We start from the raw sequence: 15,389 nt of genomic DNA, 5'->3' as shown, positions 1-15,389 counted from the left end.
CCGCTGTGTCACAGCCCTGTCACAGCCGGGTCAGGCCTGGCCAGGCAGGACACAGCCCCATCCTGCTTCCTCCCTTCTCGGAACGGGGAGGGGGCTCTGCCCCACCCCAGCCCTTCCTGCCCCTGCCCCAGCCCCCCCCAGGCTTTGTGTGGAAGGGGAAGGGGGGGGGGGTGTATATGGGGTGCCCTGTGGGGTGGGGGTGCCGGTGCCGTCCCCGCTGTCGCCAGGAGAACAAAGGGAGATGGTGGCAGCCGGCGCCGCGGTACAAAGGGGTCTCTGTGCCGGGGCCACAGCCGGGCCACACGCCCGGGATGCGCCGGCACCGCGGCTGGGCCGGGACCTGCCCCACACCCACCCGTGGCTGGGAGTGTGGAGCCCACTGGGACCCCACTGGGAGCCAACTGGGAGCCAACCGGGAGCCTACTGGGACCCCCACTGGGACCCCACTGGGAGCCAACCGGGAGCCAACCGGGAGCCTACTGGGACCCCCATTGGGAGCCCACTGGGAGCTAAATGGGACCCCACCAGGAGCCCATCGGGAGCCCACCAGGAGACCACTGGGACCCCACTGGGAGCCCACCAGGAACCTACTGAGACCCCACCAGGAGCCCACCAGGACCCTACTGAGACCCCACTGGGAGCCCACTGGGACCCCACCAGGAGCCTACTGTGACCCCACTGGGAGCCCACCAGGAGCCTACTGGGACCCCAGCAGGAGCCCACTGGGAGCCCCCCAGGAGCCCCCCAGGAGCCCACTGGGACCCCCCCAGGAGCCCCCCAGGAGCCCCCCAGGAGCCCACCGCAGCCCTGGCACTGCCGCGCCGGCACCGGCATCCGCTGGGCTCCAGCATCTGCCCCAGCATCCGGCACAGCCGGCAGCCCTGGGGGGTGACATCCGCCACCTCCGGCATCCGCCACCTCTGGCACCGCCCCAGCACCGGTATTCCCAGCTCCAGTATCCCCAGTCACAGTATCCCCCAGCTCCAGCATCCCCAACTCCAGTATCCCCCAGCTCCAGCATCCCCAACTCCAGTATCCCCCAGCTCCAGCATCCCCAGTATCCCCCAGCTCCAGAATCCCCAGTATCCCCCAGCTCCAGCATCCCCAGTATCCCCCAGTTCCAGTATCCCCAGTTCCAGCATGCCCCAGTATCCCCCAGCTCCAGAATCCCCAGTATCCCCCAGTTCCAGCACCCCAAGTTCCCCCATCCCCCATCTCTGGCATCTCCCAGTTCCAGCATCTTCCAGCTCCAGTATCTCCCAGTTCAAGCATCCCCCAGCACCCATATTCCCAGCTCCAGTATCCCCTGGTTCCAGCACCCCAAGTTCAAGCACCCCCCAGCTCCAGCACCCCCCAGCTCCAGCATCGCCCAGCTCCAGCATCCCCCAGCACCCACATTCCTAGCTCCAGTATCCCCAGCTCCAGTATCCCCAGCTCCAGCACCCCCCAGCTCCAGTATCCCCAGCTCCAGCATCCTCCCCAGCTCCAGTATCCCCACCTCCAGTATCCCCAGCCCCAGCACCCTCCCAGCTCCAGCACCCCCCCAGCCCCAGTATCCTCACCTCCAGCATCCCCCCCAGCTCCAGTATCCCCAGCCCCAGCATCCCCCCACCTCCAGCATCCCCAGTCCCAGCATCCCCCCACCTCCAGCATCCCCCAGCTCCAGTATCCCCAGCTCCAGCATCCCCATTCCCAGCATCCCCCACCTCCAGCACCCCCCCAGCCTCTGTATCCCCACCTCCAGCATCCCCCCCAGCTCCAGCACCCCCCCACTTCCAGCACTCCCCCCAGCCCCAGTATCCCCAGCTCCAGCATCCCCCCCAGCTCCAGTATCCCCAGCCCCAGCATCCCCCCACCTCCAGCATCCCCCAGCTCCAGCATCCCCCCACTTCCAGCAACCCCCCAGCCCCAGTATCCCCAGCTCCAGTATCCCCAGCCCCAGCACCCCCCCAGCTCCAGTATCCCCAGCCCCAGCCATCCCCAGCCCCAGTATCCCCAGCCCCAGCACCCCCCAGCCCCAGCACCCCCCAGGCAGGGGGCACACTTGGGTGCTGGCAGGGGCTCAGGGTGGGGAAGCTCCTCCTGCCCGGGGCCAGATCCAGCCCCGGGGGGGCGGGGGGGTGGTCCTGTGCCGGGTGGGGGGGGGATGTGGTGTGTGGGGGGGGGGGGGGGCAGGGAGGGGGATGCTGGGGGGGGGCTGGGAGCCAGCAGCTGCCATCTGGGCAGCATCCCGGCCCTGACTCACCCCGGGTCAGGAACAGCTCTGACGTGGGGCCGGGACGCTGCAGACGTCACCGCGGTCAGTGACGTGATGGGACCCCAGCGGGGGGGGCGGGGGGGGGTCACGGAGGGTCCTGGCACAGCAGGACACGGTCTGCGGGCCGGAGCCAGGGGTATCCCCAAGCTGGGGGGGGCTGCGGGGGCAGGTTGGTCCCCCCGCCCCAGCATCCTCATGGGGACACTGGGGGGGGACGGGGGAGGGACACACACAGAGGGGCCGCCGCCGCCCTGCAGTCCCCAAAGTGGGGGGGGGGGGAACATGTGTCCCCCTGCCCGCACGAGCGGACACCCCGCTCCTGCTTCACCCCGAAGTGCTGCCGTGTCCCCCCTTCCCCTTCCCCTCCTCTTCATCCCTCTCCGCTCCATATCCCCCCCCCCCCGCCAACCCCCTCCTCTCCACCCTCTCCCCAGCCCCTCCCCAGCCCTTCCAGCCCCTCCAGCCCCTCCCCAGCCCCTCCAGCCCCTCTTCTTCCCTTCCCCATTCCCCTCCCCACCATCCCGGTCCCTCCACCCCTCTCCCCCCATTCCCTCCCCCTCCCCTCCATCCCTCTCCGCTCCAACCCCCCACCCCATCCCCATCCCCCTCCCCTCCAGCCCCTCCCCAACATCCCGGTCCCTCCACCCCCCTCCCCTCCATCCCCATCTCCCCCTCCCCTCCAGCCCCTCCAGCCCCTCCACCCTCTCCCCAGCCCCTCCTCTCCTTCCCCTCCCCTCTCCCCCATCCCCCTCCCCTCCAGCCCCTCCAGCCCCTCCCCAGCCCCTCCACCCCCTCCCCAGCCCCTCCCCAGCCCCTCCAGCCCCTCCCCACCCTCCCGGCCCCTCCATCCCCCTCCCCTCCAGCCCCATCTCCCCCTCCCGCCCTGAGGGCCACCTCTGCCCGACACAAAGATGGCGACAGCCCCCTCACGCCAGCCTCCCGGCCGCCTCCCTCAGCGAAGGCTACGGGCGGCGCTGCCCACAGTCAAGATGGCGGCGGAGGCAGTTTGGGTGGGGTCCCCCGCCTGCCCTCTACAATCATGGCGCCCGCGCCGCCTCCCCGGCGCGGCGCGGCGGCGGCGCATGCGCAGTGTCAAGGGCAAGATGGCGGCGCTGCGGGCGCTGGGGCGGCTGCGGGCACCTTCGGGGCTGCGGGCGGCGGCGGCGCGACTGGGCCCGGCCCCGGTCCGGTGAGAGCGGCAACGGCGCCCTGGGGACCGGGTCGGCTCCCCTCGGCCCCTCACGAACCCCCTCGGCCCTTCTCGGCCTCCCACGGGACCCCCCCGGCCCCCCACAGCCACCCTCGGCCCTTCCCGGCCCCTCATGGCCCTTCCCGCCCTCCCACGGGACCCCCCCGGCCCCTCACGAACCCCCTCGGCCCTTCCCGGACCCTCACGAGACCCCCCCCAGCCTCCCACGACCCTTCCCGGCCCCCCCCAGCCCTTCCCGGCCCCCCAAGGCCCCCCCATGGCCCCTCCCAGTCTCCCCCAAGACCCCCCCCCAGCCCTTCCCAGCCCCCCAAGACCCCCAAGACCCCCCCCAGCCCTTCCCGGCCCCCCAAGACCCTTCCCCCCAGCCCTTCCCGGCCCCCCAAGACCCTTCCCCCCAGCCCTTCCCGGCCCCCCAAGACCCTTCCCCCCAGCCCTTCCCGGCCCCCCAAGACCCCCCCCAGCCCTTCCCGGCCCCCCAAGACCCTCTCCCCCAGCCCTTCCCGGCCCCCAAGACCCTCCCCCCCAGCCCTTCCCGGCCCCCCAAGGCCCCCCCATGGCCCCTCCCAGTCTCCCCCAAGACCCCCCCCCAGCCCTTCCCAGCCCCCCAAGACCCCCAAGACCCCCCCCAGCCTTCCCGGCCCCCCATGGCCCCCCCATGGCCCCTCCCAGTCTCCCCCACGGGACCCCCCAGCCCTTCCCGGCCCCCCAAGACCCTCCCCCCCAGCCCTTCCCGGCCCCCCAAGGCCCCCCCATGGCCCCTCCCAGTCTCCCCCAAGACCCCCCCCCAGCCCTTCCCAGCCCCCCAAGACCCCCTCCCGACCCCCCCACGGCTCCTCCCGACCCCCTCCCGACCCCCCCATGGCTCCTCCTGACCCCCTCCCGACACCCCCACGGCCCCTCCCGACCCCCTCCCGACCCCCCCATGGCCCCTCCCGACCCCCTCACGGGACCCCCCAGCCCCTCACAGCCACTCTTGACCGTCACGGCCCTTCACGGCCCCCCACGACCCTTCCCGACCCCCCACTACCCCTTCCCGGCCCCCCAAGACCCTCCCCCCCAGCCCTTCCCGGCCCCCCAAGACCCCCTGACGCCCCCCTCGTCCCCCCTTGTCCCCCAGGACGCGGCAGTGGCAGCCGGACGTGGAGTGGGCGCAGCAGTTCGCCGGCGCCGTCATGTACCCCAGCAAAGAGACCGAGAAGTGGGTCCCGCCGCCCTGGGACGGTGAGGGGCTGCGGGGGGCCTGGGAAGGGCGGCTGGGGCCGTGGGTGGGCCCTGGGAAGGGGCTTGAGGGGGTTGGGGGGGCTCTGAGAGGGTGTTTGGGGCGCCCTGGGTGGGTGTTGAGAGAACCTATGGGGGCTTTGGGCACCCTACGAGGTCACTGGGTGTCCCTGCAAGGTGTTGGGGGCACCTATGTGGGTGTCAGGGGCCCTGGGGTGGTGTTGGGGGGTCTTGGATGGGTGTTGAGAGAACCCATGTGGGCATTGGGTGCCCTACGAGGTCGTTGGGGTTCCTGCAGGGTGTTGGGGGGACCTATGTGGGCCTGGGGGGTCCTGGGAGGGTGTTGGAAGGTCCTAGATGGGTGTTGGGGGATCTGTGTGGGTGTCAAGGGCCCTGGGTGGGCATTGGGGGTACCTATGTGGGCCTGGGGGGTGCTGGGATGGTGTTGAGGGGTCTTGGATGAGTGTTGGGGGAACCTATGTGGGTGTCAGGGGCCCTTGGATGGGTGTTGGGGGCCCTTGGATGGGTGTTGGGGGACCTATGTGGGTGTCAGGGGCCCTGGGTAGGCATTGGGGGTACCTATGTGGGCCTGGGGGGTGTTGGGATGGTGTTGGGGGGTCTTGGATGGGTGTTGAGAGAACCTATGTGGGCATTGGGGGCACTAGGAGGTTGTTGGGGGTTCCTGCGGGGTGTTGGGGGGATCTATGTGGGCGTCAGGGGCCCTGGGTGGGTGTTGGGGGGCCCTAGGATGGGTGTTGGCAGGTCCCATGTGGGTTTTAGGTGGCCCTGGGTGCCCAGGGTGGGTGTGTGAGCCCCTGGATGGGTGTTGGGGGGACCTATGTGGATACTGGGGCTCCCTGAGGGAGTGTTGGGGGGGCCCTGGGTAGTCCCCAGGGGTGGGTGCAGCTGTTTTGGGACCCTTGAGGGCGCACAGGGCAGGGGGTCTCCAGATCCATGCTGGGACTCCCTGGAATCCCAGTGGGTGCTCAGGGCTGTACTGGGAGGCACTTGAGACCCCAGGCTAGTGGGGGCTGGGGGGGGGTGTCAGGGTCCCCTGGATACCCACCCAGTGCTGCTGGGGGCAGGACTGGGACTCACTGGGTGTCCAGTGAGGGGGTGTTTCCATCACCCTGACATCCCACAGCTGCTTGGGGTGGGGGGTGTAGGTGTCCCTACCCCCCAAACCATGATGGGAGGTGGGTGGGTGGGTGGGTGGGGGGGTGGGGGATGGGGGGGACGACTCCTCTTCAAGGGGGTCTCACATTTTGGGTGCCCTCCCCACCCTAGACAAGGACCCCCTGGCCCACAAGAAGGTGTCCAGCTTGACCATCAACTTTGGGCCCCAGCACCCAGCTGCCCACGGGGTGCTGAGGCTGGTGATGGAGCTGAGCGGGGAGACGGTGAAGAGGTGCGACCCCCACATCGGGCTGCTGCACCGCGGCACCGAGAAGCTCATCGAGTACAAGACCTACCTGCAGGTACAGGAGCAGCTCAGGGGGTGTCTGTCTGTCTGTCTGCAGCTCTATAGCAGCTCAGGGGGTGTCTGTCTGTCTGTCTGCGGCTCTATAGCAGCTCAGGGGGTGTCTGTCTGTCTGTCTGCAGCTCTATAGCACTTCAGGGGGGCGTCTGTCTGTCTGTCTGCAGCTCTATAGCAGCGTGGGGGGGCGTCTGTCTGTCTGTCTGCAGCTCTATAGCAGCGTGGGGGGGTGTCTGTCTGTCTGTCTGCAGCTCTATAGCAGCACAGGGGGTGTCTGTCTGTCTGTCTGTAGCTCTATAGCAGCGTGGGGGGGAGTCTGTCTGCACCTCTATAGCAGCTCAGGGGGCGTCTGTCTGTCTGTCTGCACCTCTATAGCAGCTCAGGGGGTGTCTGTCTGTCTGTCTGCACCTCTATAGCAGCTCAGGGGGTGTCTGTCTGTCTGCCCCTCTGCAGCACCTCTGGGGGTGTCTGTCTGTCTGTCTGCAGCTTTATAGCAGCATGGGGGGGCGTCTGTCTGTCTGCCTGTCTGCCCCACATCCCAGCACTGCCCCATGTCCTCCCATCCCTGCCCCACATCCTGCTGGCACTGCCCCCCATCCCATCCCTGCCCCACATCCTCCTGGCACTGCCCCCCATCCCATTCCATCCCATCCCATCCCATCCCATCCCATCCCCATCCCCATCCCATCCCATCCCATCCCAGTGCTGCCCCTCATCCCAGCCCTGCCCCACATCCTCCTGGCACTGCCCCCCATCCCAGCACTGCCCCACATCCTGCTGGCACTATGCCCCATCCCAGTGCTTCCCCCCATCCCATCCCTGCCCCACATCCTCCTGGCACTGCCCCCCATCCCATCCCATCCCTGCCCCACATCCCAGTGCTGCCCCCCATCCCATCCCATCCCATCCCATCCCATCCCATCCCATCCCATCCCAGTGCTGCCCCCCATGCCATCCCATGCCATCCCATGCCATCCCCTCATCCCAGCGCTGCCCCTCATCCCATCCCTGCCCCTCATCCTCCTGGCACTGCCCCCTGTCCCATCCCTGCCCCACATCCCATCCCTGCCCCAAATCCCAGCACCACCCTGTATCCTGGCATTGCCCGCCCTCCCCAAGCCCCGTCCCCCATCCCAGCACTCCCTGCGTGCAGCAGAGCCCCCTGTCTGTCCCAGCTCTGTCTGTCTGTCCGTCCTGCAGGCTCTGCCCTACTTCGACCGCCTGGACTACGTCTCCATGATGTGCAACGAACAGGCCTATTCCCTGGCCGTGGAGAAGCTGCTCAACATCCGCCCCCCGCCGCGGGCGCAGTGGATCCGAGGTGGGGAGGGGGCTGGTACCTCTCTGCTTTTGGGGGTCTCTTCCCCCCCTCCCCTACACCCCACCCTGGGCTCCTCACACCCCCCCCTGTGTCTCCTCCCCCTCCCCAAGTTCTGTTCGCTGAGATCACCCGGCTGCTGAACCACATCATGGCGGTGACCACGCACGCGCTGGACATCGGCGCCATGACCCCCTTCTTCTGGATGTTTGAGGAGAGGGAGAAGGTGCTGGGGATGGGGGGGGGGAAGGGGAAAAGGTGGGGGGCTGGAGGGGATGGATCTGGTGCTGGTGGAGGGGGTGGAGTGGAAGGGGATGGATCCGGTGCGGGGGTTGAAGTGGAGGGGATGGATCCGGTGCTGGGGCTGTAGCGGGAGGGGGTGGATGTGGTGCTGGTGGAGGGGGTGGAGTGGGAGGGGATGGATCCAGATCTGGGGATGGGGATGGGGATGGGGCTGGATCTGGTGCTGGTGGAGGGAGTGGAGTGGGAGGGGATGGATCCAGATCTGGTGCTGGGGATGGGGCTGGATCTGGTGCTGGTGGAGGGAGTGGAGTGGGAGGGGATGGATCCAGATCTGGTGCTGGGGCCATAGCAGGAGGGGCTGGATCTGGTGCTGGGGCCATAGCAGGAGGGGCTGGATCTGGTGCTGGTGGAGGGGGTGGAGTGGGAGGGGATGGATCCAGATCTGGTGCTGGGGCCGTAGCGGGAGGGGGTGGGTCTGGTGATGGGGCTGGATCTGGTGCTGGTGGAGGGGGTGGAGCGGGAGGGGATGGATCCAGATCCGGTGCTGGGGCTGTAGCATGAGGGGGTGGGTCTGGTGCTGGTGGAGGGGGTAGGTCTGGTGCTGGGGCTGGGGCTGGATCTGGTGCTGGTGGAGGGGGTGCATCTGGTGCTGGTGGAGGGGGTGGAGTGGGAGGGGATGGATCCAGATCCGGTGCTGGGGCCATAGCAGGACGGGCTGGATCTGGTGCTGGGGCTGGGGCTGGATCTGGTGCTGGTGGAGGGGGTGGGTCTGGTGCTGGGGCTGGATCCGGTGCCGGGGGCTGGATCCGGTGCTGGTGCCGGGGGCTGGATCCGGCGCAGGGTCTGGATCCGGCGCCGTCTCCCCTCTCCCCACAGATGTTCGAGTTCTACGAGCGCGTTTCGGGGGCGCGGATGCACGCGGCCTACGTCCGGCCCGGCGGGGTGCACCAGGTGGGCACGGGGGGTCCCCGGGGGGTCACAGCCCCCCAGTGCCATCCCCATGTCCTGGGGTCACACAGGGGGTCTCTCCATGGGTCACAGCCCCCCCAGTGCCACCCCCACGTCCTGGGGTCACACAGGGTGTCCCTATGGAGGTGACAGCCCCCCCAGTGCCACCCCCACATCCCGGGGTCACACAGGGGGTCCCTATGGAGGTGACAGCCCCCCCAGTGCCACCCCCACATCCCGGGGTCACACAGGGTGTCCCTATGGAGGTGACACCCCCCCAGTGCCATCCCCATGTCCTGGGGTCACACAGGGTATCCCTCCATGGGTCACAGCCCCCCAGTGCCATCCCCACATCCCAGGGTCACACGGGGTGTCCCTCCATCCCCCTGTCCCGGTGTCCCCGGCCATGCCTGGGGCTGAGCTGTCCCCTGTCCCCTGTCCCCAGGACCTGCCCCTGGGGCTCATGGATGACATCTACCAGTTCGTCAAGAACTTCTCCCTGCGGATCGACGAGGTGGAGGAGGTGAGGAGGGGGCCGCTGGGTTGGGGAGGGGGAGGGGGCTGCTCAATTGAGGAGGGGGCCGCTGGGTTGGGGAGGGGGCCGCTGGGTTGGGGAGGGGGCCGCTCAATTGAGGAGGGGGCTGCTGGGTTGAGGAGAGTCCTGTTCAGCCTGGGAGGGGGCTGCTTGGCTGAGGAGGGGGCCGCTGGGTTGGGGAGGGGGCTGCTCAATTGAGGAGGGGGCCCCTTGGCCAAGGAGGGGGCTGCTCAATTGAGGAGGGGGCTGCTGGGTTGAGGAGAGGCCAGTTCAGCCTGGGAGGGGGCTGCTCAATTGAGGAGGGGGCCCCTTGGCCAAGGAGGGGGCCGCTCAATTGAGGAGGGGGCTGCTGGGTTGAGGAGAGGCCTGTTCAGCCTGGGAAGGGGCTGCTGGGTCGGGGAGGGGGCTGCTGGGTCGGGGAAGGGGCTGCTGGGTCAAGGAGGGGGCTGCTCAGTTGAGGAGGGGGCTGCTCAGTTGAGGAGGGGGCTGCTTGGTCTGGGAGGGGGCTGCTCAATTGAGGAGGGGGCTGCTGGGTCAAGGAGAGGCCTGCTCAGCCTGGGAGGGGGCTGCTCAGCCTGGGAGGGGGCTGCTCAGCCTGGGAGGGGGCTGCTTGGTCTGGGAGGGGGCTGCTCAATTGAGGAGGGGGCTGCTGGGTCAAGGAGAGGCCTGCTCAGCCTGGGAGGGGGCTGCTCAGCCTGGGAGGGGGCTGCTCAGCCTGGGAGGGGGCTGCTCAGTTGGGGAGGGGGCTGCTTGGTCTGGGAGGGGGCTGCTCAATTGAGGAGAGGTGGCTGGGGTGAGGGGCTGAATAATCAGCCCCCCTGGTAATTGGCCCCTTGGTAATACCCCCCCCATGGTAATACCCCCCCCATGGTAATACCCCCCCCATGGTAATACCCCCCCCCCCATGGTAATACCCCCCCCTGGTAATTGGCCCCCTGGCAATTGCCCCCCCGGTAATTAGCCCCCCTGGTAATTAGCCCCCCTGGTAATTAGCCCCCCTGGTAATTAGCCCCCTGGTAATTGGCCCCCTGCCCCCCAGATGCTGACGAACAACCGCATCTGGAAGAACCGCACGGTGGACATCGGGGTGATCACGGCAGAGGAGGCTCTGAACTACGGCTTCAGGTGGGGCTGGGGGCTCGGGGCAGGGTGGGGAGGGGGCTCAGCTTCCCTCCCCCCCAGCAGGGTTGGGGTCCTGGGGGGCTGATGGAGGCATCTTGGGGACCGATTATGCCGGATCCCACCTGGCTTTATGGGACAGCCCCATGGGTGCTGCTTGGGGGGGGGGGGAGGTGGGGGGTGGGCTGCTGTGGGTCTGGGGGCTCCCCTAGACCGAGCCCCTCACCCCTCTGCCCCCCCCAAAGCGGCGTGATGCTCCAGGATCCAGTGAAGGATCCTGGATCCAAAGGAGGATCCAGGGATGTGTGGGGAGTGGGGGGACACACAGCTGTGGGTCGGGGTGTGTGGGGGCTGTTGTGGGTCTGGGGTCTCCTCTAGACCAAGCCCCTCACCCCTGTCCCCCCCCCCAGTGGCGTGATGCTCCGGGATCCAGTGAAGGATCCTGGATCCAGAGGAGGATCCAGGGATGTGTGGGGAGTTGGAGGGACACACAGCTGTGGGTCGGGGTGTGTGGGGGCTGCTGTGGGTCTGGGGTCTCCCCTGGACCGAGCCCCTCACCCCTCTCCCCCTGCCCAGCGGTGTGATGCTCCGGGATCCAGTGGAGGATCTGGGATCCAGGGATGTGTGGGGAGTGGGGAGGACACTGTAGGTGGGACATGGCTACCTGTTAGGGTGCATGTGGGGGCTGCTGTGGGTCTGGGGTCTCCCCTAGACCGCGCCTCTCACCCCTGTCCCCCCCAGCAGCGTGATGCTCCGGGATCCAGTGGAGGATCCTGGATCCAGAGGAGGGTCCAGGATCCAGAGTAGGATCCTGGATCTGGGGATGTGTGAGAAGGGAGGGTGACAATGCTGTGGGTTGGGGGGGTACATGTTGGGGCTGCTGTGGGTCTGGGGTCTCCCCTGGCCCTCACCCCTCTCCCCTGCCCCAGCAGCGTGATGCTCCGGGATCCAGTGAAGGATCCTGGAGCCAGAGTAGGATCCAGGGATGTGTGGGGAGTGGGGGGACACTGTGGGTGGGACATGGCTGCCTGTTAGGGTGCATGTGGGGGCTGCTGTGGGTCTGGGGTCTCCCCTGGCCCTCACCCCTCACCCCTGTCCCCCCCAGCGGCGTGATGCTCCGCGGCTCCGGGATCCAGTGGGATCTCCGCAAGACTCAGCCCTACGACGTCTACGACCAGCTGGAGTTCGACGTCCCCATCGGCTCCAACGGCGACTGCTACGGACAGGTCCAGGACTTGGGGGGGGGGTGGTGCTGCCTGGGGGTGAGGAGGGGGTGCAGGGGGGGTGGTCCTACATCCCACAGACCCTCCTCACCCCGGTGTGTCATGTGTCCCCCCCCCCAGGTACCTGTGCCGCGTGGAGGAGATGCGCCAGTCGCTCCGCATCATCCTCCAGTGTCTCAACAAGATGCCCCAGGGGGAGATCAAAGTGGATGATGCCAAAATCTCCCCCCCCAAGCGGGCTGAGATGAAGGTAACCGCATTTCCTGCCCCCCCCCCGGCCCCCCTTCACCCCCCATCACCCCCCCTCACCCCCCTCCTCCTCCTCCTCCTCCCACCCCGGCGCCGCAGTGAGCAGGAAACCGCAGGGTTTGGCCTCTCAGATGCTTCAGGGGAGGATTCAGCTGGTGGGATTTGGCACCATCCCTGTGCCCCCCTCCCTGTGTTGTGTGTCCCCCCCCCAGCCCTCACGTCCCCCATGGGGGCTGGGAGAGGCTGGGGGGGTGTTTGGGGAGGGGGGGGGGGGTTGTAGCTGCCCCCAGCCCCCCTGGAGCTCGGCTGAGGCTGGATGCTCTGCCCGCTGTGTGCCACGTGTTCCTTGGGGCTGGGGGGGGAACTGGGGGGAATGGGGGGGGAACTGGTGGGAATGGAGGGGCTGGGGGGGCTTTGAGGGGGATGGGGGGGCTTGGAGGGGGATGGGCCTCAGGAACTGTGATTCTGTGAACGTGGCCACCTCCCCGCTCCCCAAACTCTGCACCACCCCCTCCCCCAGCCCCTGGGGTGCAGGGAGGAGCTGGGCAGTGTCCCCCCAGCTGCACCCCGGGGGGGACAGAGACCCCTGGGGGTGACAGTGACCCCCCAGCTGCACCCCGGGGGGGACAGTGACCCAGGGGGGTGACAGTGACCCCAGGGGGGACAGTGACCCCCCCAGCTGCCCTTCATGGGTGACAGTGACCCCCAGCTGCACCCTGGGGGGTGCAGTGACCCAGGGGGGTGACAGTGACCCCAGGGGTGACAGTGACCCCCAGCTGCACCCTGGGGGTGACAGTGATCCCCAGCTGCCTCCTGGGGGTGACAGTGACCCCGGGGGTGACAGTGACCCCCAGCTGCACCCCGGTGGGGATAGTAACCCCAGGGGGTGACAGTGACCCCCCAGCTGCACCCTGGGGGTGACAGTGACCCCCCAGCTGCCCTTCATGGGTGACAGTGGCCCCGGGGGTGACAGTGACCCCCCAGCTGCACCCTGGGGGTGACAGTGACCCCCCAGCTGCCCTTCATGGGTGACAGTGGCCCCGGGGGTGACAGTGACCCCCCAGCTGCACCCTGGGGGTGACAGTGACCCCCCAGCTGCCCTTCATGGGTGACAGTGGCCCCGGGGGTGACAGTGGCCCCGGGGGTGACAGTGACCCCCAGCTGCACCCCAGGGGTGACAGTGACCCCAGGGGTGACAGTGACCCCCAGCTGCACCCCAGGGGGTGACGGTGTCCCCAGGGGGTGACAGTGACCCTGGGGGTGACGGTGACCCCCAACTGTACCCCAGGGGGTGACAGTGACCCCGGGGGTGACAGTGACCCCCAGCTGCACCCCAGGGGGTGACGGTGTCCCAGGGGTGACGGTGTCCCAGGGGGTGACGGTGACCCAGGGGGTGACGGTGTCCCAGGGGGTGACAGTGTCCCAGGGGGTGACAGTGTCCCAGGGGTGACGGTGACCCAGGGGTGACGGTGACCCAGGGGTGACGGTGACCCAGGGGTGACAGTGCCCCAGGGGTGACAGTGACCCCCAGCTGCACCCCAGGGGGTGACAGTGTCCCCAGGGGGTGACAGTGTCCCAGGGGTGACGGTGACCCAGGGGTGACGGTGACCCAGGGGTGACAGTGCCCCAGGGGTGACGGTGACCCAGGGGTGACAGTGTCCTGTCCCCCCTCAGAGCTCCATGGAGTCGCTGATCCATCACTTCAAGCTCTACACGGAGGGTTACCAGGTGCCCCCTGGAGCCACCTACACGGCCATCGAGGCGCCCAAGGTGCCGTCACGGGTGTCTGGGGGGTGGCGGGGGACGCCCTGTCCCCGTGTCACCCCCCTGGTCCATCTGTCCCTTGCAGGGGGAGTTTGGGGTGTACCTGGTGTCTGACGGCAGCAGCCGCCCCTATCGCTGCAAGATCAAAGCGCCCGGCTTCGCACACCTGGTAGGGGAGGGGGGGGGTCAGGTTTGGGGGGTGGGATCAGATTTGGGGGGGTAGGATCAGATTTGGGGGGGTGGGATCAGGTTTGGGGGGGTAGATCAAGTTTGGAGGGGTAGGATCAGATTTGGGGGGGTGGGATCAGGTTTGGGTGGGATCAAGATTGGGGGGGTGGGATCAGATTGGGGGGGATCAAGATTTGGGAGGGGGATCGGGTTTGGGGGGGGATCAGATTTGGGGGCTGGGATCAAGTTTGGAGGGGGGAGGATCAAGTTTGGGGGGGTAGGATCAAGTTTGGAAGGGGTGGGATCAAATGGGGGGGATCAGATTGGGGGGTGGGATCAGATTGGGGGGGATCAAGATTTGGGGGGAGAGGGTTGGGGGGGGAGAGGGTTTTGGGGGGGGATCAGATTTGGGGGGTGGGATCAGGTTTGGGGGGGAGGATCAAGTTTGGAGGGGGTAGGATGAGATTTGGGGTGGGCTCAGATGGGGGGATTAGATTGGGGGGAGAGAGGTTTGGGGGGATAAGATTGGGGGGGGGATCAGATGGGGGGGATCAAGATTTGGGGGGGAGAGGGTTTGAGGGAGGGGGCATCAGGTTTGGGGGATCAGATTTGGGGTGGTGGGTTCAGATGGGGGGATCGGATCAGATTTGGGGGGGGAAGAGGGTTTGGGGGAGGGGGATCAGATTTGGGGGGGTGGATCAGATTTGGGGGGGGTGGTGGACACGAGTGTGCCCCATGGGAGGAGCGTGGGGGGGTTCATGTGGCCCCCAGGGACCCTTTGGGACCCCCCCGCCCTGTCTCGTGCCGCTGCCGTTGCAGCCGGTTTCCTTCCAGGGTGATAACTGACCACTTCCCCCCCCCCCCCCCGTACCCCCCCAAACTGGGGGGGCCTTGGGCTGAGGCTGGGCTGATGGGTGGCTGGGGGGGACAGGGACACGATGATGGGGGGCCTTGGAGGGGAATGGGGGGGGCTGGAGGGGGATGGGGGGGTTAGAGGGGGATGGGGGGAGTTGGAGGGGGATGGGGGGGCTGGGGGGGGCTGGAGGGGAAGGGGGGGGAATGGGGGGGCTGGAGGGGGATGGGGGGGGTGGAGGGGGATGAGGGGGGCTGGGGGGGGATGAGGGGGTTGGAGGCAGATGAGGGGGTTGGAGGGGGATAAGGGGGGTTGGGGGGCTGGAGGGGGATGGAGGGGCTGGGAGGGGGCTGGGGGGATATGGAGGGGGATGGGGGGGTTGGAGGGGGATGAGGGAGATGGGGGGATACGGGGGGGCTGGAGGGGGATGAGGGGGGCTGGGGGGAATGGGGGAGCTGGAGGGGGATGAGGGGGTTGGAGGGGGATGGGGGGGCTGGGGGGGGACGAGGGGGCTGGGAGGGGCTGGGAGGAGGACGGGGGGGGGTTGGAGGGGGATGGGGGGGCTGGGAGGGGGATATGGGGGTCTGGAGGGTCCTGGAGGGGTGGGTCTGGAGGCTACTGGGGGTTCTGGAGGGTGAGGGGTCCCTGTGCTCTGCTCCAGGCCGGCCTGATCGCATGTCTCAGGGCCACATGCTGGCAGACGTGGTGGCCATCATCGGTACGTGGGGCTGGGGCCAAAGGGGAGGGGGGTTGGTGTCTCCTTCCCCATTTTTGGGGGGGCCTGACCCCTCCCTGACCCCTCCCTCC

General features: G+C 68.3%; 1 protein-coding gene across 1 annotated transcript; it reads left to right on the top strand.

Annotated features, from left to right (window-relative positions):
- Positions 1-3,339: 3,339 nt before the first annotated feature.
- Positions 3,340-15,300, top strand: NDUFS2 (NADH:ubiquinone oxidoreductase core subunit S2; the record flags this gene model as incomplete). The annotated part of the gene is made up of 14 exons (XM_084280886.1): positions 3,340-3,446; positions 4,585-4,688; positions 5,973-6,163; positions 7,363-7,483; positions 7,594-7,706; positions 8,600-8,674; positions 9,117-9,194; positions 10,246-10,331; positions 11,431-11,571; positions 11,669-11,798; positions 13,472-13,567; positions 13,647-13,730; positions 14,549-14,564; positions 15,244-15,300. Coding segments are annotated over 14 exons (1,399 nt in total), but the record flags the coding sequence as incomplete, so codon positions are not given.
- Between the last annotated feature and the right edge of the window lie 89 nt (positions 15,301-15,389).

Source organism: Gallinula chloropus (genome assembly GCF_964237585.1).
Source record: "Gallinula chloropus genome assembly, contig: HAP1_SCAFFOLD_504, whole genome shotgun sequence".
Taxonomy (NCBI): Eukaryota; Metazoa; Chordata; class Aves; order Gruiformes; family Rallidae; genus Gallinula; species Gallinula chloropus.
Note: the sequence above shows the minus strand (reverse complement) of the source record. Positions and strands in the feature narration are given on the sequence as shown.